The following is a 25,207-nucleotide window of genomic DNA, read 5'->3' on the forward strand; positions in this document are numbered from 1 at the left end:
GCCTTATCCTACTCCCGTAGAGTCGGCGCACCGGGTTTTCGTCCTCCAAAGCCCTCTATCATCCGTCATCTCAGTCATCACTACCTTCTTGATCATGTCACCTTTCACGCAATCCATCCATCTCTTTCTAAGTCTACCTCTACCGATGTACCCCTCCACATTCATAACTAACATCCTTCTTGTTACATGCGATTCATCCCTTCTCATAACATGCCTATACCACTCTAACCTTTTACTCCTCATTTTCTCAACCACTGGGGCTACTCTCAAACTTCCTCTAATATACTCATTTCGTATCTTATCCAATCGTGTTACCCCACAAATCCATCTTAACATTCGCATTTCCGCCACATGTATTCTCCTTTCATCCGTCCCTTTTACTGCCCAACATTCAGATCCATACACCATGACAGGTCTTACGACGGTTTTGTTATGATTCTTATTATGTCCAATTAAAACGAGATATAGTATTAACCTGTAAATAATTAGAGAGCAGTTTGGAGAGCGGCGCTCCGTTCTGTTGTCCGGCGCACATCGGGTTGTCTGCGCCGGGCGTGTCCAGCAGCAAGATGGACGCCGACGTCCTCGCAGATGTCGATAAACTCCTATAATATTAACATTAACTATTAGATATCTACTGCAAAAGTCTCACTAGAAGACCACTTAACAACTTCGTCTAGCAATTACTCAATTATAACATAAATAATTACAGCATTTAGGCTATAAGGTACATTACTGACATATTTTTAATTTTATTCTCCTGGTAGTATGGAAAAAATATAGGCACTGAAATAACTATAATGGACTAGCTGTAGCTCACCACTTCGTCTACGTGAAATTGAGAAATAGAAAAAAACAAAGCTTATTTAGCGATAGAGTACCTTTTTAATAGTAAAAGAATTTTGGAATCGGCTTAGTAGTTTTTGAGTTATTTCAATACATACAAAAATCCATCATCCACTTGCCCTTATCCTTTACGGATGGTCGGCACAGTATCAGCCGTCAAAAAATCCAAAAATACTAATCTTTCCCCTTTATAATACAAGTATAGATAATGCCAAACCTGTTAACAAGAGCAGCAACGACGTTGAACGTCTCATTGTACAGTCCAGTGACGAAGGCATCCAATGCCTCGGAGCCGGGCACTTCTCTATCACTCGATGGAGAGGGCGTTCTGGAAAATGGCACATGATCTAAGAAACATTTAGAATTTCCTGAAATACACATAAATAAATCCCTAATGTTATACAAAGAAAAGGATATCTAGGAAAGAAGACGTATAACTGCAATGTCAAAGTTTCAAGTTTTTCTTTTTTTTTGGTTATTTTTTTATCTATTTACTTAAATATGACTTATCAACATAATTACTTAATTTTACATAGATTTCTTCCTTGCATTAATAATTACATACATGCATAATCAAGTTGCCATATATATGAGAAAGTATTTTTCCCGATATAGTTTTAATGTAATTTGTTTTAGCGAAGAGTTTTTATAGGAACAAGTAATACCTGAGGGCGGTGGCGGACTGCGGCGAGGCGGGCGCGGGCGCGGGCGGCGCGAACACGGCACGCGACAGCTCCTCCACGGCCACGCCCAGCAGCCGCGCCGCGCGGCTCGCGCACCCGCTGCTGCCGAACTGGTACTTCAGACCTGAGCCCGCATTCGCTGAGGACATCACCATGAGTTATTCATCACAAGTGTAATAAATTATTTCTCCAGACAATAACAAATTCTATACAAATTTTATAAAGGTTAAATGCGACCTTTGTGATTCATCTGATCTTTTTTAATTAATAATATTGTATAAAACTCAACGACAAAGATCTAAAAATATTGCTAAATCGGATAAATTCGAACCAAATCGATTTAAAATACTAATTAAAACTACGACAGATAAACTATGATAGTTTGAGATACAGTATTGACTTCAATCTTCACAATCTAATACAAATATATCGTTCTTTAATAAAAAAATGTAAGTGTAAAGTCCACAAATAAAGAGCAAAAGTTTTAATTCATACCTTTTGTAACCCCACACCATCCTAAATGGCATATAGCAGCGAGAATCTTCCACACAACAGCTTGTTCAGGTTCAGTAACAGAGAGAGCGTGGAGAGCTTCTTTAAGGGCTGAAAATTCCGCGGGTGCTTCTGCCTTATCAGTGCTAGTGAGGAAGGGATTGGGAGCATTAACCGGCGCTTGGTCGAGCAGCAACTCACGACGAAGACGACCGTCGCTGCCGTGGAATAATCTGGAATGAAATAATTGAAAGGTACAGTCGCGGAAATACGCGGTGTTCCTCTTTAGGAAAAAAATTCTTGTTCATTACAATACAAACTCCGCCTCTTCCTAAAAATAACTAATTAGGTAGCAATGAGTGGTGTAAACGAAGGGTTAATAATAAAAAGAAATTAGCCCTAACCTAACTTTTTTTCGTAAGTGCGTTATATTGATTTGAGCTGCGTGTCTCGTTTTAAAATGTTCAAACGACTGTACCGCTTTTTAGTTAGAACACTGCAAGTTTCCCAGACTGTACAGATGACAAATTATATTCCAAGGTAAAAATTATACTTATTACCGGACTAATTCGGAAAGGTTTATGAGTGTATGTATCAATTGACATGTGAGGTGTTATTCCATTCGTATTCTTTCCTCATGTTAAGTTACCCTTACTAATGGCTGCTGCCATGCTTAAACAAGGTAAGTTTTATCAAGACTTACGTGTGTAAAGCTCTTAGAGGCGACTGTCCAGGTCTAAAATCTGGAAGCAAAGTCTGCACAGATGCGGAGACGAGCGCACCGCCGCCGTCGAAATCCAATGACGTCAGCGATACGAAGCGTGACGCGTGAGGATTTGAACTTGTTCTGTAAAAATACATGGGGTATAAAGTCAAATACCTAATTCCTGAGCGACCAACGCTCTTTTACGTTATTCGACCCTCACCAGAGAGCTCAATTTGCAAATAAACTTACCGACTAGATCCGAACGCGTGAAGAACATCGAAGGCCGCATTCAATCGTTCGGGAGTGAGTTTCGTGCCTTGCGCAGGGTACGCACTCGCAAGGTACCATACGCAGTGGCGCATAGCTGATGTCTTACCCGAACCGGACCTGAAAACATAACACTGAAAAGTCTTTGATCTCAACACAATTAGTCTAAAATAGATATCATCGCCATAGACTAAGCAACATTCAGAGATCTAAGGGTTTAAAACTAGATAAACTAGTACATAAGTGTGCAGTTTTTTTATTGAGTAAGAGCAAATGTTATTTAGATCTAACTTGGGATTCGAAGCACGGATTGCGTAAACTGTGTCGTATATTTTTTAAATGATAAACTTAAATCACATGATTTCTCTGTTTAAATTTCAATAGATTAAAATTCTTGTTTTCACAATTTACCATTATAAAACTCGTAAATGGCTCACAATAGACATAATATTCCAGTATTGTACTCCAACAATACTTGTAGTATTGTTTGCCTGAGTATTGTATACATTTAAAACAAATGAAACGTCATTTCTTCTTGTTCCAGTTTTCAGTCGAGGTTAGTTGACGTCATAGGACATACTATATTTCACTACTTATGTATAAGTAATGATGTACGCTTTATTTACATATCATCCACAGCGCTTTACTAAATTTAGTATTTAGAAAATAGTTATACTCAAATGTTACAATGGAAAATATATATTTTTTTAATTAAAAATATAAAAAAAGTAATTTACTAACTTTTGCCCGCGACGCCGTCCGCAAGGAAATAAAAAAAAATAGGTAGCTTATATGTTCTTCCAGACTATGTTCTACATCAATGCCAGACTTAAAACATACTTAAACATCCATCCAAACTTTCGCATTTATACAATTAATTAAGTATTATATCACGATCTCAATAGTTTGCTGAATTTAGTTAAATATCTGTGTTTTTTTTAACGTTGAATCTTAAATTACTTTCTTAAATAATGTCATCCATCAGAACTGGTTTTGCATAATGAATGTTGAATTACAATAGACAATAGAGCTGTGGAAACCTTGAACTTATACAACCACGTAATAAACAAGAAATATAATGAATATATTAACTTGTTATACAAAAAAGTTATTAACTGTGCTTTATTATAAAACATAATTATGCTACCGACATAATACATTTGTTGTAAACTAGTATTATTATAAACCATAATACATGGTTTATAATAATACTAGCTTTGGACCGCGACTCCGTCCGCGTGAAGTTAAAAAAACAAAAGTAACCTATGTGTTCAGACTATCCTCTACATCTATACCAAATTTAATTGAAATCCGTTCATCCGTTTAGTCTATAAAGTCTAACAAACATCCATCCATCTAAACTTTTGCATTTATAATATTAGTACGAAGTATGAAGATGATTCTCTTAGAAGGAATGATATAGTGTATGCCTAAAAATACCACATTTTGATTTGAGTTTATCGTCATCGTTAAACATCAAAGGCAAGCAGTTCCTTTGTAACATTTATTTCAAACGTCAATTTGCCGGAATATACCAATTTTAATTCGTATCAAAGTAAAATAAGAAACCTTAACTGTCCTTTAGAACATTGGAATGTGTATTTTATAGTATTCCATGCTTCGATATAACTATACTAAAATGTCATGGTTAACAAATTAATATTCTTTAGTCTTATCGTATGCCTGAAAATAAAGAAGTAAACGAACAAAATGGTTGTAAGATAATAAAGTAAAGGACATCGTTATCAATTTAGGTGACATTCAAAGTCTTTGAAATTACGAACACAAAAAAGACAAATGATTACCTTTAGATACAACTTCACACTAAATGTGGTAAAAATGTTGGAGGATTGCATACTGTGGAAGACTTTGGAGAAGCCTAGATCCAGTAGAGGGCCGAAAAAGGCTTACGATGAACAAGGTAGCCAAACTCAATACTTTATTTCGAGGTAACTACAGTTAACATTGATTAATGTCAACTCTATTACTTTATTACTCTATTAAGGCTTACCTTCCTAAAAATACGATAGCGCGGTCTCGTCTAGAAGCGAGCATACATCTGTGTGCTGACTGAGCCGCGGCGAACACATGAGGAGGCATATCATCCGCACGGCATCCGCGGAACATGGCTGCCACCTAGGAATAACAACCAAAAAAATGAAATATTATAAAAATGTGTTAATATAAGTCGTGTTTTTCGCATTTGCAGTTCTGGTACGTTAAATAGACTGACTTTTTTCTTATCCTAAACAAACTAGTACAAAAGTTTTCAAAAACCAACGATTTAATTAGATCAAGTTAATCGTCATAGAATATTTGATATATTAAGGTATTATTAAATAAATTAACACATCTTGTTCGTATAAAAATCAACTGCCCCACGCAGGCAACCTTACAGGGTAGGTACAAATCTACAAATATCGTAAATTAAATCCTGGAATACCTTTTCCGTGTAAATCGGTGCGGTCCGTCTCGGTGGTCCGAGTACCAGGAGCGCATGACCAGCGCGCGCGTGCGGCAGGCCCGCAGCATATCGCGAGCGCAGCACGTGCAACGCGCCGCACTCGTTCAGGCAGCGCAGCGACGCTATGTCTTCGCAGCGCTCCAACTGAGGTGGGTTCGCCTGAAATAGTACGCATGAATGTATTAGACTTTGATTCATATATAGATAACAATAATATAATTTTACTTCTTTGTAGTGGAGGTGCTTAAAATAGTCGAAATTATTTTAAATATGGAACGAAAGCAAATGGCGTTAAAGATTGTTTCATCTAGTTCCCCTAATCTTGACCTCGGAACCTATAAAATGCGGTTCCGATATGCATTAAAAGATAAAAACTCTGTTAGAAATAAACGAATCGATTGGTACAACATTACAAGCGGTGTTTCTCATATTAAAATTTATCTTCGACCGACTAATGTAGCAGATAGGGAAAATGTAGCAACATGGCCGAAGAAACATAATTTGTAAGTAAATTTGACTTACTAACCGGTCGAGTTGGACGAAATTACAAGAAATTATTACGTAAAGAGCATCTATCGATCCCAATTTTTCGTAATCAGATTTATAGATACAGGTTTCATCACTAGGTCATAGTTTAAAATAATAAATATAACTATTACTTTTAATCATAAGCCTTCACAATCTGCGTTACAACATCTGACTACTTTAATAGTCCTCAAAAATGCTGCAAAGAATCACAACCAGTCGCTTTTATAACTTCTATACATTTTCAGTGCGGTTGCTCTTTTAATATAATGATTGATACGATAACTAACCTTCTCTAGGTCATCTTCATCAACCATGAGGGTCTCTCCAGTATGTAGCACGCGGACCTTGGCGCGGCCAGCGTCGCCGTCGCCTTCTCTCACCACGGCTGTGAACCCGCCACGATGCGCCAGCCACATGTGACCCGCCGCCAGCCATTCTTTCTCGCACGCCAACTGCTCTTCCGACTTTGCCTGAAAACATACAAACGCTAGAATCTCAACTTAAGTGCACCGAAACATCGAGAGCTCAGAAATACTTATCGTAGTAAGAACTCCTTCCACTAACAGGCGCATAAACAGGATACAAGAAATGGTATTTTGTACTTATGTTATTTTGTAGGTAGATGCAAAAGCTGTCATTTCTGAGCAATGAATACATCTATTTATGACTGATCCCGTCTATGACGAACTTTATGCCAATACGGATTGTGCAGAGTATTAAACAATAGAATAGAAATGACTTTCGATGAAAATGAACGAAATGATGCTTGACGACTAGACTTTCTATGCGTTCGTGCGTGCATGCAGTGATAATATGCTTCATTACCAACGCATTAGCGGCAACCGGTGGTTCATTTGCGTTACTTTCGACATAACTTCGTATCGAACTTGACCTATTTTTAATTGTTCACCACTATCCAACAAAATAATTTCATGCTATTCATCCAGATATTGTACTAAATATTAAGAACTATTTAATAATAAGACAGTTTTGTATATGCAAGATATGATGTTTTTGTGTAACTTACAAAATTTTTAGGCATGTTTTAATTTTCTTCTAGTATACAACAATGCAACGGCATAGATGTTACTTGTATTGTTTAACCTTGCTCATGAACTAATTAAGAATGGCTTTACTGACGTGTTTCCGGTGACGACACCGACTAGCTTCAAACCCTTCGGGGGACCATCTCGCCTCAACTAAGGCGTTCTTAATTAATTTGTTTAAACCAGTAATTTCTATTCATCGTAGACTGATGGTCGCCCGACAGGCTGTTTCATTATCACTTCAATTATAGCGACATGACATACAACTTAACATGCAATAGTCGGATGCGATCTATGCGAATACAAATGAATACTGCATACATTATAGCACCTTGAAGTCACAGAAACGAGCACAATGTTAATATAATGATAGTTTAGTTTGCGCGGCGCGTTTACTGGTACATATCAATAGATCGTTAGCAATTACTGAACGATCACCTGCAAAATGCAACGCGTGACTCATACACACAACCATCATTTGACTCCGCAACGAATTGTAAAACAATGTTAACGCAATTTAAAGGAATTGATGAAGAAGAAAATAAATAGACATTTATCAAGATCTTGAGAGACAAATAACTCCTATTTACAGACTTGTATTTTATATTTCTCTTGCATTCATTACAGGCCTCATTCGATTACTCTTCCCACATTCAAATATGTACTAATATAGGAAGTTACCTTAAAATTGTTTTCCTCATTAAAACAACCTACGTGCTATGTAAGATATTCAATTATTAAAATATTACACACAAAACCTTTGCATGTAAATGTAATTTAAATTATAAGTGGGAGGGGACACAAAAGGTCGAAATTATTATTCTTTCAAATCAATTCTATTTTATGATCAATTTTATTCAGAGAAAAAATCAATGAAGAAGACTAAACTAAGTAGTAAATTAATAAATGGGCTTTTCTATACTGGTATAATAAAGCGTAAACATACAGTTCTTTGTTGCCTAAGATGTTAGCAATTACAGCATATTTTTGGATAATTCTTTTTTTAATAAAAAGCCTTACACTAACGTCACGCTTTAGGCTATGTATTTTCACGCCATTTAACTTACGGGGTAAATATTTTGGATAAAATCACTAATGTGGGAAAGATATAAGTTGCTGCCAACATCAAAGAAGCGAAATTGCCATAGTAAGGTAATTAGTATTTTGACATTTACAATTGAGAATGTGACAAATGTAGACAATAAAATAAAGTTTTTATAATTTCATGCGGATGAAATCGCACAGGAACAGCTAGTGTTATAATAAAACTCCACTTAACTCAGCTCATGAGAATTTTCACAATATTGACCTAAAGGTTTTACCGGGACAGTTTCATTATTCGCAAAATCGTACTATTATCAACGTATTATCTACGCAATATATAATTTCTTAGCACAACATTCAAGATATAATTTAATAATAGTAAAATTGCTATTGTCAATCGTAAAATTAACTGTAACAAGTTTACAACAAAATTACTGCATTGCAGTGTTGCAGCTACACTGCAGGGAACAGCACATAAATAGCAAACTAATATAGTGCTTTATCTGTCCGAACTTCACTACTGTAACCCGAATTTAAAGTACAAACTTTTTATTTCGATACATACATTGTACGTAAAGGTAATAGAAAATAAGAAATCTTATAAACTAAAACAAAGTTATAAATATTTCATCATTCTCTATTCTTAAACTGAAAGCAATTTTATGATTAAATTGAATGCATTTATAAATTACAAGTAAGACTTAAAATTATATTTAGCCCCCGGAAACATCCACGCGGTCCAATTGCCGAACCAAGATCGATTAAGGCACGAACACACTTGTGCGTAATATGAGTGCGCAGAGCGATGCGCGATAAACCACTCGAAAAACATCAGTTGCATAATGGTACAATGGAAGTTCAATGAACTTGAATTCGCCGGGTTTAAATTTTGATAAATTTCGTAGTGAAATTGCGTACTGAATACATTTTATCTCTATTTTTTTAAAGAGTATGTGAGGGACGATAGAATTTTTTACAGTGCTTTTACAATTTAAAGAAATTCGAAGCAATGAACTGCTTAGATTTTTAAAGTAGTTTTGAATCCTACATCATTTAATGAAAATTACCATAACGCAAGAGAAGCGGGATAGGCAATTCTTACTATAACCTTTATATGGCCAAACCTTTAAACCGTTATAGTACACATGGACAGATATTTACGGCTTCATTTTATTAGTTAGCAGGTGTCTCGAAGACACGAGCGGTCGTAGTGACCTACTAAGCACATTAGTTATGGTTCCACATAACATAACAAACACTATGAACATCACAAAGAAACCACCCGTAGATATAGTGAACAAGGTCATTTTGCATTATTGTTAAACATTTCAGCCACGTCGCTTTACTGAGGTTGAACAGATATGAGTATCTGTACTACAAAATTATAATCCTAGATCCTAGAGGTACGTTAGTAGTTCCTTTTTCTTAATGTCAATTTTTTACTTCCATAATATTTCCATTTACTCAAAATACTATCAAACATCGATAGTTAAACTTGAGAATATTCTACTTCATAAGTTTGTGTGTATATTACTTAAGTTTCTTGGACAGATTAAAATTCATAGGCCAATTTCTAGTGGACAAATTGGAAATCGTCAGTTAACTTAATGTGGGAATCGATTAGAAGATATAATGTATAAAAAGCTCATGCTGAATAATCTAGAAACATGGTGCAGTATCGACTTTCATGTGCAGCCTTAACCAGCTATCGGTAAGCATTAATGAAGAACAACTTATGTGACACGAGGAAATCGTTAACTATGAATACTGGTAGATAGCTGAGACCTGTTCATGTTTATATTAGAACAGTTTGCATCTAAGAACATGTTTCACCGGACCATAAATTCACGATTGGAACCCATTAGAAAAACATACCCCAGAAAAAGTGCCTTATTCTTCCATCATGTTAGATTTTACAATGTCCAGAATCTGCCAAATATCTATTTCTATTATAACGCCTATCTTTATAATACATAAGGGTGTTGACACACTTGCAAGGCGGGGACACGGGTATCCGGAATATCTACATTATCTTGTCTAGCGCCGCAGATCTGGTTGTCGTACATAAATAACGACAGTGTTACCAGTACTGAACAATTGTAACGACACTGAAGTAGGTCGCAGTAATTTCAATTGCCTTTATCTCTTAGGCATTATAATTTGAGACATTTCCGATATCACATAAATGTTGTAACTAAACACGATAGCTATAAAATTAGCTGTAAATGCTGTCAGTAATGGAATTTCTAACCTCTTTGGTTGTAGTGTTTTAAATACACCTAAAAGTCGCGTTAACTGTTTTATAATGTAAAAATATTTTTGAACAATTGCCACAAAAATCAAACATAAACATTTAAAACCACAGTCATCATCATTTTAATAATTTGTGGTTAGCCAATGATTACTAATTGGAACATAATAGTAAGCTTTCATTTTAAAATGTTTTTTATTTTAATTTTAAACTGGAAATTAAAATATGCTTTATTATATTAGATAAAGTTTATTTTGATCGTCCAAACGATGCATACAAATTGATACGTAATGATTGACTCGAGTTTGAAAGATAGAATTAATTAAATTAAATTCAGGCTTATTTATAGCCATAAATAGATTTCGCCCGCGACTCCGTCTGCGTGGAATAAAAAAATGAAAAGCGAGTAGCCTATGTGTTCTTCCAGACTATCCTCTACATATATAGCAAATTACATCGAAGTCCGTTCAGCCGTTCAGTCTACAAACTCTAACAAACATCCATCTAAACTTTCCCATTTATAATACTAGTATAAAGTATGGTGAATTTAATGCCTACTCAAGGCCCGGTAAAAGTTGTTAATATTTTTAGTACAAGTATAATTATTGTGTTACTTAATAAATAAAAGAGATGTAAAAAAATATTCTTGAACGTTACTACTAAATCAAAGAGTATTGTGATCTGTAGAAGTTAAGTCATAGAGTAATCACAGTTGCAGTACTAGTTTCTAATAAGGTATTAGAGCTGTAATGAAGCAAGCAATATGCTTCCCGGTTAATGTTTAAAATTCAAAGCCACCCACGCACCGGTCGTGTCTAAGAATACTAGGATTGACAAACAAGAATAGCAAAAGATGTAAATTACTTGTAGAAAGCGTAACATTACGTTTTGTTACTTAAAGAAAACATGTAACATATATTTTGTTACTGAAATTAATGTTAAATGTGAGAGATCAGTAGATATGTAGCCTTCACTAGCCTTCGTCATTAAAAGTAACTCAGTAAGGTCACTCTTGTAACGTAACGTATTTGTTAAGATGAGTTAAATCAATACTAATATTATAAAGCGTAAATATTTTTAGATGTATTCAATTTAAGTAAAAACTATTGGGACGATTTCAAAAATTCTTTCACTATTAGAAGATAACTTATCTGTGAGTAACATAGGCTATGTTTTATTATTTTAATTTCACACGGGCGAAGTCGCGAGACAACAGCTAGTAGCACTAATATATGGCTATGTAAGGCATATCTTTGTCAACACATCTCTTCGTCTAATTTATTACACACAATACGTACATTAGCATTGCGAATAGATGAAGAGAAGATTGTATTTTTCTCATAGTCTTCATTCAAGGCACGTGTAAAGTGTAACATTGTAGTGAAGCTAAGGTTTAATGAGGGGGTACGCGCCCTCATGACGAGACAAAAGCGTCTCTAGTGATGATAGACTCATGGTCTTGTAATTACGCGGCCTCTCTCCGGTTTAATGGCCTAAGCGTACAACGAGTACGACAAAGATGTTACACATATTAAACTAATAGAAATGGGATATGAGGCTGGATCCAAATAATTATGAGCTTGGATAAAAATAACTACATTTACATAATAAAACCTAAGTTTTTTTTTTTTGTAATTTACACTACATATGTAACGAATAATAACAAAGTTTTTAACTAAAACTCGAAAGAGGTTATGCCCAGAAAATAATTTTATAAAGATGTGGCATTAGATGTCGAGTTAAGTTTATTTTGTATACTGGAATCTTGTAATAACCTTCAACAAGTTCAGTAACACTCAAAGACTTACACCCAAAGATGCATTGAAGTTAGAACAAAAGATACTGTTGTGTAACATAAACAAAATCTCAATGTGTTACAAAAGGGGTCGTTAAAACAATTTGCCAGCTTCGGTAATAAGTCTGAGGCGTTCCGAATTGTGCCCCCGTTCCAGACTAAGTGGAAAAGTGGCGTATTATACAATTACCAGTGGGTAACAGCGCACTACAACATATAGCTTAGTTACTTATTTAGCTGTTTCGCTGTATATCATAAAAGTAAGCAAACCTGCAGTATTGATATGGTATAATTTATACTATTATTATAAAGAGTAACAACACACTTCTTTGTTGCCAATTAATGTCAGCAATTACAATCATTTTTTAATAAAATGCTCGACACTTATGTCATGCTTAAGGCTATATATTTTCACGCCATTAAACTTAGAGGGTAAATATTTTGGATAAAAACCCTAACGTGGGAAAGAGACCTTATGTTGCTGTCAATATCAAGGAAGCAAGATTGCCAAGGTTTGTCATGTCATATCATTTTGACATTTGCTATCAATATATTAAGAAAATTTCCATAACTTCATGCGGATGAAGCCGCACGGGAACAGCTAGTTATGTGATACACGTAACTCCGGGTTACAAACAACATTCACAACTATCTACTAAAAGTCGACAAAAAATCACAGTACTTTATTTATATTCGCTTAGATTTACTTAACGTCATATAAGTGGCGCCATACAATAAATCTGTATAAGGCATTCCTGTCTACGATGCCCCTTAACAGTAACATAATTACTCATTTATGTTAAAATGAGGAAATAGCCACGTCTCACGTTCTCATACAAATAGAATATACTTTGCAGTATGTTATATTGTACAAAATAGGATACTTGTCTAATATTTACTATCACATTGTTTAATGTAATTAAAATAACTTGTCAATAAAAAAATGCAACAGTTTTTGAATAAATGAATCTATAACTACGCATTTACCTTATGCTTGCTTTTTAGTATGGAAATAATTTATTTTTTGCATTATTATGTGGCATCAGAGTTCTTGCTCATAAAACATGAAAAATATAAAAGGAAACATGATTGCAATACAATGGATATCTTTTATTACTGTTGTTTTATTTTTTTGTGACCATTAGGAGTCGGTCATTTTAATGTCGTCATCATTAAGTATAGTTCTAAAGAGGATACACAAACTACAATTTTGCAGTATATTGTACGGATACCATATACATATATGTATGGACTGAAGCAGTTTTAGTACCAACAAATTGTCGTAAAACAGTAAATAAAGTGAAGACAAAAACAACACCAGACTAGATAGGACTTTGGTTATCCAAAAGAAACACAACACTAACTTAAAATAACACTCGTAATCATCAAATGTCATGTAACACCGACAGGATAATATTTCTAAAGCGGCGAGTGCTTGGAATACAGATGACTCGAAGACAGGAAAAAGGGACGTGCTCGATATATAGGTACATCAGTTACCCTTTCCATTTAGAAAGACGTTTCCATTCGAAACCTGGGCACATAACAGATCCATTTTTAGTGCGGTCGGTTAACCATCGGAAGTCGGTGGAGCCCGGAAATCGCTGATACGTGACTAAATTTTAAAAACAATCCACACGTATCTGACTTAAAAAAAACACACTTACAAATTTAAATTATAATATCACAGCATTTTTCGTTGGACAAAACGATGCACAACAGAGAAACATTAACATTAAAAAAAAAAACCAGAATATTGATGATTAGAATTTGACGTATCAATAAACAGAACATACGAAACAAAGTACTTATGAGTCAAAATCAATAGAAAACATTTAAAGCACCTGCATAAACACTACTATTGAGAAAATACCTAAAGTAAAAAAGAACCAAGATATTGTTAGGCAAGTATTGCAACGTGCTGAGGACTACTTAAGAAAAACCTACACAAATCGACAAATCCTCCGAAAACTTGTATGGCATCTATTAAGAAATGTAACTTTGGATGTATCGATATAGCTAACTATAACCAAATCTCTTTAGTTAGAAATCTACTATGAGAAGGCTAACTAAGCCGTTATTACTTACGATTAAGATAGTGAATTCGGGCTGTCTAGCCGATCAACTTTGAAACTGTTTATAAATTAATTATTGTTAAGAATCCAGTGTCACCAAGAGATTTTCGAATGAAAAACAATTATCATTGTCAAGAATCAAAAAAACATTCAAGCTTCCAAAAATGTACTAACTAAACATATTTGTCAGAACATTCGCAAAATCCAGTCTAGATGATCCCGATACAGGCTACAATGCGGTAGTGCTGAGATTCTAAGTGCATTGTATGTTAACACAACTTGGTATGTTGCGAATCGCAATGAAAAGGGAATATAAATGAAGCCGCCGATATCAGGCAGAGGGATCGCCGACGCAAATCTTTCCGAGTATTCTGCATAGTTCAACGAACTAGATTTAAGATATAACCTCACATCTGCAATTTAAACTTGTGCGAGTAAAGATACGATCAAAAAACCCTAGACATCATAATTAAAACGGTTAATTACAATAATTTGAAGATAAACAAGTAAAACTGGTAAAAAAATGATTTCTTAAATTTCTAAACTGGTGTAGTACGTAATTTCTGCTATAGTAAAAATGGCTCTAAAATACATTTCGTTTTGATTCGATATCATTTTATATTCGTATATCACGCTTCTTCATCAAGAATATCAAATTTCATAAGCAACATTAAACATAGATATAAAGATGAAACGGACCAAAAACTGAAAGGCTAAATTAAAGACGTAAAAATTAAAATTTAATATTTAAATAACTTTTTAAAAAGCTAGTTGCTCACTAGACTTCTTATTACAAAGAAGTCTAGAGGGCAGTCCTTCACGCTGCATTAGCTGAGCCAGACATAGTTTGAAGCATTGTATTCAATGAGCCTTAAGATTTCCACATTTTCGCTTTAAATCACGTACGAGTAAACACAGAAATATATTCCAATTATATCAATTTCTAACCATAACTTAAATGAATAATAAAAACATTTAACCGAATACAAATTAACTATTTTTTGTCTGTTTGTATTGAAGTAACAAAAGAAAAATAAATAAAAAACTTAACGATGTAAATATTGCAGCAGCAAATAATGAAAAGCTGATAATTTACCAGGAATAAAGATAAAATAACTATTAATAAGGATTGAAACACCGAAGACAAATATGCAATTGTTGCATTTTATATATAACATATGTTACCTTAGCTCCTTAACTAATTACTGAAGAAAACGAAACTTTTTACGGCAAAATCGTACTTTACTCATACTGACTTAGACTTAACTGTAACATTATCATAGAGACCCAAAAACGTCGATGATTGTACGCAATGCGTATCATCACACCTCAACGCATTATTTCACAATCGGTATTTTCTGTGTAGGTGATAAATAATTAGTATCAATCCCACCGTCCTTGAAACTTTGTGTTATCTCCGCCCTTCTAATTACCGTAGGTGCATCATTCAAATGATATCCGAAGAATGATTCATTACTAAATTCAATTTGTAATTCTATTTGGCAACACATTTCTGTACTTAATTATCTCAATTGTCAGACTCGATCATCATCATCTGATGCTTAGTAAACTGTGGGTGTGGTCTTACACAGAGGCTATCAGTCTTTATCTTTATTCATTCGTAATTTGCAAACACTTTTTCAAATTAAGATAAACATAACTTCAATCTATAACGAATTATAATGAGAAAAAGAGTAAATATTCCACACAGCTCATGTGTGGGTGCTTAAAGTCAAACGTAACACAAGCATTTGCTTTGTTGCAATAGGCCATTGTTCGCTACTAGGTGGCTTAGCTGTCGGAATATAGACATTCCGGTACCACTTTCGTTACGCCGCCGAATTACAAACAAATCGTGATTGATGATAATCATGAGAAACTCTCACTCGAGGCTGCTTATCCTACGATAGAAGTCTTTTATGCAACAATGTTAGGAAAGATACATGCTCATATTTAAATTATATACAAATAAAATTATTACGAAATCTAATCTAGGGGAAACCCATCCTACGATACAAAACCAGTACAATAAAAGGATAAACTACTATATGTGACACAAAGCGAGTTATTCCAATTTTCAAAGCCATGTGATAATACTGTCATTTGTATTCGCAAACGATCCTTGCAACAATGCCGCAAAGTTGATTCGCGACGGCGCCCGAAATGCTAATGGCACAAATTTTTAAACGTATTAAAATCACGTTCAAGGTCGAATCAAGAAAAAGGCCATTTAAACTGGCCATTTTATTGTATAAATAGACAGAATTAGGGAAAAATATTGAATACTATAGAACGACGTTTTCATTAAAACAAAATTGAATTCATCGGAAAAGAATACTATAGCAGTTGGTTCAGGAAAACAAAGTTATAAGATAAAAACCTCATTTAGACTAAAAGGTTGCCAAACCAAAACACTCCATTTACAGATATCCAGTTAGATAAGATTACTAAATTACTGGTTAATACAAAACCTTTTAAAAATATAAAGTATAAAAACTTCAGTTAACAAAAGCTGTAATTTCTCTTGTTATAGCGTGACCAATACGTGTTAGGTAAAACAATGTCGCAATTCATCGAGTTGTGGCAGTAATCAATGTCTACGAATAAGGTCTGAATCAATAAATAGGGTAGTCAACGCCTGCTGCTTCTTTAAAGCTATAGCTCGACTTACCGTGAAAGGAGGAGGCGATTCTTGTCCGGACATCTCTTTCCACGGGCGCAACAGCGCGCGCTCCGTCTCCGCTCCATCACAAGCAAAGTTTACACCACACCTTCTCCATATCGAAAACTCGTAGAGTCTCCGCCATGGTACTCCATCGACTTTCTTCTTTTTAATACTGCCCCGAAGAGATGGTGAACGCACAAACGGTTCAGTGACCTTTCCATTTTTGCTGGCGCCTCTCCAAGGAGGTTTGCTTCCATTGCTATGTTTATTTCCATTAATACCTGTATTTCCAAAAGATCCTTTTCGGTGGAATTGAGTTTTTCTTAGTGATTGAGACTTTTTCTTTTCATCTCCGTTAACTTCATCGTCGTTGAATCCATCCGATCTTACTTCGTCAATTGTGACGACACCAGATTTTCTTTCCCTATAGCTCGATCTGGACGGAGTTCTGCTAAATGTTTGTTTCCATTTTTCACCGTCTACTTCATCGTGAAGCGTGGCAACGACACTATCATCTGCATATCTCATTCGTGCAGTTTTCATCAATGACGCCTTAGTATTCTGTGCGAACAATCTCTCGCATGGGGCTGCTATTTTATTATCTGGACGAGTTTTAGATGTGCTTTCCGAATCTGTATCACTGTGACCGTCATAAGAGCTTGTGCTATTGCTAAAACTTTTAGTGAACGATCCATTGCCTCTGGAGAATCCGTTATCAGATTTCGCTTCTTTAATCTCTATAAAGCAGTCACCTCGGAACGATTTTTTCGATTGTACGCTCGTATTCGAATCGGATTTAGTAAGAGGGTTATGTTTGTTATCGAGACAGCCGTGCGCGTGTGCTTTCCCAGTACAATGCTTGTGTATTTTGGCTAGAGTTGCCAATGTTTTGTTTCCGCTGGGCGAAACATCATCGCCGCAGCGTAAGGACTGTTCAAATGGACCTTGAATATGAAACATTCTTCATACAGCTCAGGTATAAATATTAGGCCCAAACTCGTTTTTTGGATATGACATTTTTTGAAGTCATGCTTTTTATCGATCAACCTACACATTCACAATATGTTTATTAGAGTCGTGATAGCAGAACAAATAAAACGATATGATCCGAAATAAGTTTTTAACATTAAGTCTCTGACAAGATCTAGTTCGATAACAAACAATAAGAAGGAAAATCAGGTATGTTAAACTGCATTGGTATTCTAGAAATGTTAAGTTAAGGCCTTAAACGACAATAACAAAACTAATATATTCAACCTTAGTTGAGAGATTGTCATTGTTTTTATTCTTGAGGAAATTAAGTCATATATGTTTTATGTTAAAAATCTTACTTATCAAATCAAAATAAACACCCAGCCGCAAACAAAATACAATGAAAATATCAATGATGTTTGAGAAAATTGATTTCTTGACACTAACCGTGAACGAGTCCATGATTGTAAATGTAATGCATATTTTACAAAGTACTGTAACTAAATTAATATCACTTAGAGAAATATTAAAGCTTAACGGTTAAATAAACTGTCTAGGAAACTTTAGACTAATACTGTAAGATATTCAAATACCTAGCTTGTGTCAACGTCAGATTACAGTGACATAGTGTCTGCATATTTCACTGCAATTCAAACCTTTAGCATAGCTGTTTCTAATTTACTAACTTGAACAATGAAATATCATGACAATTAGTACCAAATTTATAAGAGCTCAAGCTTAAGATTTGTCGTCATAGGTCCAAGAATTCTTTAAATACATCAGACTAAAGTTGTATTTCTTATTTCTGCACTATATATAGCTATCTTGGAAATGTAAACAGACAGATAGAAAGATTTTTGTCGTTGCAGATATATTCGTAATCTATGTAACACGGAAAGCCTCTCCCCGGTTATCCACGCGGTGTTATCGCGCTGCAAATATTTGAACGATAGTTATCTGGCCGCGCACCTGATCGTGAGAACGACTCCCCTGTTATCGAAGACAATAACTATAAAGTTGATGGAGGAAGCTCTCTTAATAAAACACTTTATAAACACTATAGCCAAGGGTAATTCTATCCCTCTCATTCTCTTTGAAAAATACAGAGATATCAATGTTATACATGTGGCACAACAAATGATATTCACGATTTGAATAAATCGCCCAGCTCGCAATGATGTCACATTCGATAGTAAACGCATCTTTTAGTTACATAAATTCACATTGTGGTCAAGATGATCTATGATTTGTAAAAAAAAACAGCACCTACGCATCTGTTACAACATTTGTTAAAACATTAAAGACAAATCAACGCCCACAACTGGATTACAATACTAACATTTTGAGAGATTTTAGTCTTCATATATCAAAAGACTTAAAAAAAAATAATGCACAACAGTCATAATACAAACACGACTGATAAAATAGGTCGCCAAACATCTCGGTTGACAATAACGAATTTCAGTATTTACTACTCGACTGGACTACAACTGAACGCACTTAGCAAGCGCGGCAGACCCGCAGTGTGTAAACACCCTAAATACACAAACGCACACCTCGTATTGTCACCATATTGCAATGTTATTTGGGACATTTTTTTTTATAAAAACAGAAAGTTAAAGACTGTGTCTCCGAACAAATACCATCATTAATTAAATCAGATATCTTAAAGAAAACTGACTTTATAGATCTTTGTAATCAAATGATTTTTGAGAAACATAACAGATTGTTAGTCTAGGTACAGGACCTAGGAATCAGAGCAAAACAACTAGATTAATAATCGTATAACAATGATATGAAATTAACTTTATTTTTTATTTTTGTTCATACAATAATTCTACTTTATTATTATTAACATCATCGAGATGTATTGTTTTCAATAACAGCAAAACTTTTGGTCACTCTAACATTGACCAACGCCTCATGCAAATTTAACTAGCGACACAGATCCCACCTATTCGATAATATCGAAATTGTTATTGTTCAACATCGTCGCGTCTGCTCCACTGTACTATGATGCGTAACTTTACGGAAACATGTAAACTAAACTGACGTCGAATGTTAATGACTGACCAATACTATGAGAATTATAATCGAAAAACATAGTCTACATTTCTAACAGTATTAGACATATCACAGACAAAGAAATCACGGTGATTCCTTAATTTTTCAAATTTCACCACGAAGTAAAATTAAGTATGGAAAACAGTCAGTGTTTTGTTTATCCCAGATAAAATCCAAAAAATGGTTTAACCACATCTAAAACAGAGAAATCAATAAATTTACAAATGGTACAACACTTCGATGGAAACCAGCACACAGTAATTCGCGATCGTGCTAATAGTGCATGACTCGCTCGGCTACCAACAGACAACATTAATGTCACGAATCAGAAATGGTTGTACGGACATGATCTGACAGCCGGATAATCAATGAACAAAATTAACGATACACCGCCACGATTATGATATAACGATTTTGATTATAAAGAAACGGACTAGACAAAGGAGCCGTACGAGATGATTACATACATGCCCATACTGGCACTACTGCAAGTGCAGACTGACTGTTTTGTACTTTAAATTGGAACATATCTTCATTTAAAAATATAATCAGTTACGCAAAACCAGCAAATTAGAATCAATTGGTTTTTTTTTGCGAGCAATTGGCAAGTCCTGTCTCTTAAAAGTTAAAGTATAACTGTGACCGTTAACCTACAATCGAAACATCGTTATAGATATGAATACATCTAGTTACATATTGTGTTTATGCAAAAGACATCCATCATTAGATAGAGGGGATATTTCATCACGTAATGTTGCATAAAAATTTTTCAAAATGATTTATCAGCCTACCAAAAACGAAGTACGTATTCCTATAATAATATAAATTAACGCATTACAAACGAAACTGCAAGTGACTCAATCGTCCCACATGTGACTTTACTTTCTCCTATTAATAGTTTTTGGTGAAAAGCGTGAATAATGCAACTATCACTTAACAGCCTGACAAACAAATTGATATCTTCGAAACGCGCAGTTTCAATATCAGCGTGGGACTGCAGCTATACTTACATTTACATTTCTTACATCCGCGGTCATATTTTTAGAATCAATGACTCTTTGTTTACATTTTCTATTTTAATTTTGTCCAGTAGTCAAACTATTACCAGTTTTAGCACCTAAAATCATTAAGCTATAATTAAGAGAGTACTTTTAGGAAGAAAAGAGTCCTTTTTAACGATAATTTTAAGACCGCGAGTTTTTAAAGAAATCATGCGTTTTATAGATTTAATTCAAAAAACTTAATTGAAAGACCTGCGTAATGAACATACTTCATAAAGTTTTTTTTTTATAACAAAAGGTGGCAAACGAGCAAACGGCCACCTGAATCCGCCAAAATGGCGAAGCGACCGCTGCCCATAGACATCCGCAATTGCAAATGCGTTGCCTACCCTTATCCGACAAAGAAGGAGATGCACAAAAAGAGGATATTTCCCCTACCTATGCATCTCCTCCTCTGTCAAATCCACTTTCCCTTCCCATCCCCTCCTTATAAGAAAAGGGCGGTAAAGAAAAAGGGACTTAAATTAGGCCTCCGGCACCACACTCATCAGACGATACACGGAATTGCTTCCACTTCACGCCTATCTTCTGTGTGGTCGTGATATTACACCGGGCGTGCCGGCCCATTCGTGCTAAGGTGTTAAAGCGGGCACTACCACTGTTAAGTTAGGATGAATAGAAATTCGGCACAGATGTAGAACATAGTTGAGAAGAACATAGGATACACATTTTTTTTAAAACCGCGCGAAAGAAGACGCGGGCAAAAGCTAGTCAGAAATCAATTAGCTATTGAATATTCAGTAAAGAATGCAAGATCACGGGCGAGCACATGGTTGTTTCTTTTTTGCAGAATATTCAACAACGTTATCGTAATTATCTAAGACGTGTTTGAATAATGATGCTGTAAGATGATAAAACGATGTCACTAAACAATGATTACGTCACAAAACCATTATTTTTTTATAGTCTAACTTAGTTTAACCAGCAGTCACCCTCTAAATTTCAGCGAGATCCGTCAAACAACCAACTATCTAAACTAACTAACAAGTGGGAACAAAAAAGTTAAAGACAATTAATTTAAAAAACTGACGCGTTGACGCCTTGAATCAACATTGCGTTACGATAAAAACCGCGGTATTAAATTAATTTATTCAACCGCCTTGTGTATGTATGTGTTCTAGGAATGTATGATTTACTACGTGCCCATTGAAATCTGGTTAACGAGACAGGAATATAATGTTACGTAATAACTGTATGATAATACTTAACAATATTATCAGAGATTGAATACAGAAGGAAAAAAAATATTGATGCTTTTTCGGTCAAACATTATCTCCGGTCTTCAAAAGAATGAAATACAAATTAATCATTATTTTGCTAAAATCATCAAGTGTCATTTTAAATTAGATGTTATAATGATTTGACCTAATCTTAAAGCAAAAACTAGTTTAACAGGGTTTTTTTCAATAACGATTTCGACGGGCATTGATGAATAAGGATAATTAAACCCTAGTAAAAAATATAAAGTATTCAAAACTTAATGTTATTTATATCAGTTGCCATTGTAGAGAGAACTAATCTTCAAAAGGTACTCGATATGATAGACGATCAATACTTGTCAACACTAGCGATGTCGTCTCGCACGCGTGTCGTCCCCTTGTGGTATAAATAAATAACTCGGCTCAATTAACGACTCGACTTGGAATCACAAATAAAAGAGTCGAGCCGACGATTTATAAGCCACGGGACGTTCCCTGGATATACTTGGAATACAACGATGTTTGTGAACGTTTTCCTGTTTCTTTATTCAGATTTGGAATTTAAGTCATTTTAGTTTTGTATTTCAAAAGGGTTTGCGATAACCTCTAAGATATATTGGCGATAATTTTAAAAACCTCATTCCATTCAATCATTCATGAATTTATTGATTGTATTTTATGATCATATAAAAAAAGCAAGCAATTGCATAGGAATTCTAAAAGTTAAATCAAGTGTACGAATAGTTAAGGATTAATTTATAAATAGTAGCTTAAAATAGCTGAGAGATTTATTAGCAGCAAAAACAGCAAACAATTTAATAGCAACTCAACATTGTAAGCGTGCAGTTCAGACACGCAAAGGCTTACATTTCGCATACCGAATTCTGTCTGTGAGAACCGCACTTCATAGCTGCATGTAAACTGAAATATCAAATCAACTTTACGGTACTAATGAATTATTCTTCAAATAGCTGTTACAAACACCAATAGCGTAATTGTTAAGGGTGCGGTTTACTGATCTAGTCGGTAGTGCTTTAGAATATTGTCACAAACCTTATAGATCAGTGTTTAAAATGTGTAACGTATAGAACATTTTTTAACTACATACAGTTTACAACAATCTTATGTTTCAAAGCATTTCCATTCCGAAAATATTGCAATAAGATGGGCGGTTCCGATTATAAACTTGTCTATCAAATGCTGAAAGAGAATGCATGTAAAATCGAAGACCAGTTTATCATATCTTATTCAAAAACAGCCTTCAATCATGAAGGCAATTCATAAAGTCTAGCATCAGTTCAAATACTTCACGTCTCTTGGAACTGTGGTTATCGTCGAAGCACGGACGGACTTATCAATGCATCCACTTTGTATTCCTTACTGCGACTCAGTCGTGATGTTATGACAATAACTTTACGCCTTAGCGGAAGGACTAAGGCCTGCCATACACGTTACGATTTAATTAGCTACCTTATAAGCTTTTAAAACCTTGTGTACTTGACTATTTACGTAAGAGGAGGCACGTATTTTTACGATAAAGACCTTATTTATTGATGGTAATATGTGTACACTTAGCATTGTTTAGGGTCGAAACAAATGTACCACAAGTAAGATTCTATAGTCCAGTGATCAAGCTTGTGGTGCGTCCTTCCGCATAGAGACGGACAAGAGCCGATATTTTTAGCGATAGACCTAGAAGATCCTCTACGCTACTTACTCCGAAGACAGTAATTGGTAAACATTTTGACTATTGTATTGAAAATTAAATAGATCCGTATTCCCCTAAATTGTTCAATTTGTTACTTGTATGGGTACCCGTAAAGAGCGCTGTAAAGTTGTGGCGATTTACATTAAAACAGCTTTGGTTCTTGCACATGTTTTGCAAGTTGTGTGACTAATCGACCACAAAGGCGTTCACGCGTAGGCCAGTTGTTGACAGCCTGGCAAGGGGTACAGTAAAGGTCGCTTTGTATATAGATCATGTACGTTACACACCACACAAATTTATTGATTTCAATTTTAATTAACCACTTACGTTCTTAACGTTTCAAAGATTTTAGATAACCTACTCGGCACATGTACTAGTCAAGAATTCTTATTCACGGCTGCCTATTTGTTCATCTACAACCTACACTATACCTAAATGTGCTTCAATGGACACACCTGAACATATTACATGATGAGCGAGAAAGGAATACTTTTTTTACAATTTTCGCCTGCAACTCCGTAAGCTTGTAATTCTTCTTCTTTTGGTGCCGTCTCCTAACGAAGGTTGGCAATCATTACAGCAACTTGAAGTTTAGGCACAGCAGCTCTAAATATAGAACGCTTGGAATTAAAACAAACAAAAATAGCCTGCCTGTTCTTCCAGACTATCCACATCTATACCAAATTTCATCGAAATCCATTCAGCCGTTTAGGCTACAAACTCTAACAAACATTCATCCATTTAAACTTTTGCATTTATAATATTAGTATGATGGCATTTTCAGTACTTAAGTAAGGGTTAATTAATTTAATGAAGTTACCAAACTTGAATTTTAAGACGATTTTATCACATTAACAGTCAAAAATAAAAACAAAGTGAAAACAAACCGCCTCCGCGTATCACCCACACTTTCGCTACCAACACTCGAGATGAGCAATTTACGATTATTATTTACAAATACTCATATATTCAAAAGTTTCACTACAATTGACAACATTAGAGTGGTTGGGTGGTCCACAAACAAAGACATTAAGATTAACTAAATAATAAAATTTTGGACATGTATAAAACACACTAGAAATCTTTAGTACTCTGACGAGAGCAACAAGCTACGCAATAAATAGAAAATAAGACACCGACTTCTCGTAATCGTAATCTTCTTGTATTTTGCACTTGTATCTCAGCTTGTGATAAATACATAAGACGAGCTGTTGCCCGCGACTTCGTCCGCGTGGTATTAGTAAACATACGAACTATATAAATAACAAAAAGCTACGTATCCCTCAGGAACCGGACATTTATCGGGGATGAACCTCATCCCATGTGTACTCCAGACTTTGT

At 34.9% G+C, this 25,207-nt stretch overlaps 1 protein-coding gene across 2 annotated transcripts in view; it reads right to left on the minus strand.

Annotated features, from left to right (window-relative positions):
• Positions 1-25,207, minus strand: part of LOC106107408 (unconventional myosin-XVIIIa) — a 135,769-nt gene that overhangs the window by 67,521 nt on the left and 43,041 nt on the right. Inside the window, exons 2-11 of one of the 2 annotated variants that reach the window (XM_013288266.1) lie at positions 16,869-17,909; positions 6,274-6,456; positions 5,438-5,617; positions 5,006-5,130; positions 2,977-3,114; positions 2,725-2,868; positions 2,025-2,254; positions 1,512-1,668; positions 1,064-1,174; positions 476-605 (exon numbers count right to left, since the gene is read on the minus strand). In XM_013288266.1, the coding sequence (XP_013143720.1) occupies positions 476-605; positions 1,064-1,174; positions 1,512-1,668; positions 2,025-2,254; positions 2,725-2,868; positions 2,977-3,114; positions 5,006-5,130; positions 5,438-5,617; positions 6,274-6,456; positions 16,869-17,822 (2,352 nt within the window). In that variant the 5' untranslated portion in view covers positions 17,823-17,909. The remainder of the gene's footprint in view (positions 1-475; positions 606-1,063; positions 1,175-1,511; positions 1,669-2,024; positions 2,255-2,724; positions 2,869-2,976; positions 3,115-5,005; positions 5,131-5,437; positions 5,618-6,273; positions 6,457-16,868; positions 17,910-25,207) is intronic. The other variant, XM_013288256.1, reaches the window with a different exon arrangement.

This window comes from Papilio polytes, unplaced genomic scaffold (assembly GCF_000836215.1).
Source record: "Papilio polytes unplaced genomic scaffold, Ppol_1.0 DF824269.1, whole genome shotgun sequence".
Taxonomy (NCBI): Eukaryota; Metazoa; Arthropoda; class Insecta; order Lepidoptera; family Papilionidae; genus Papilio; species Papilio polytes.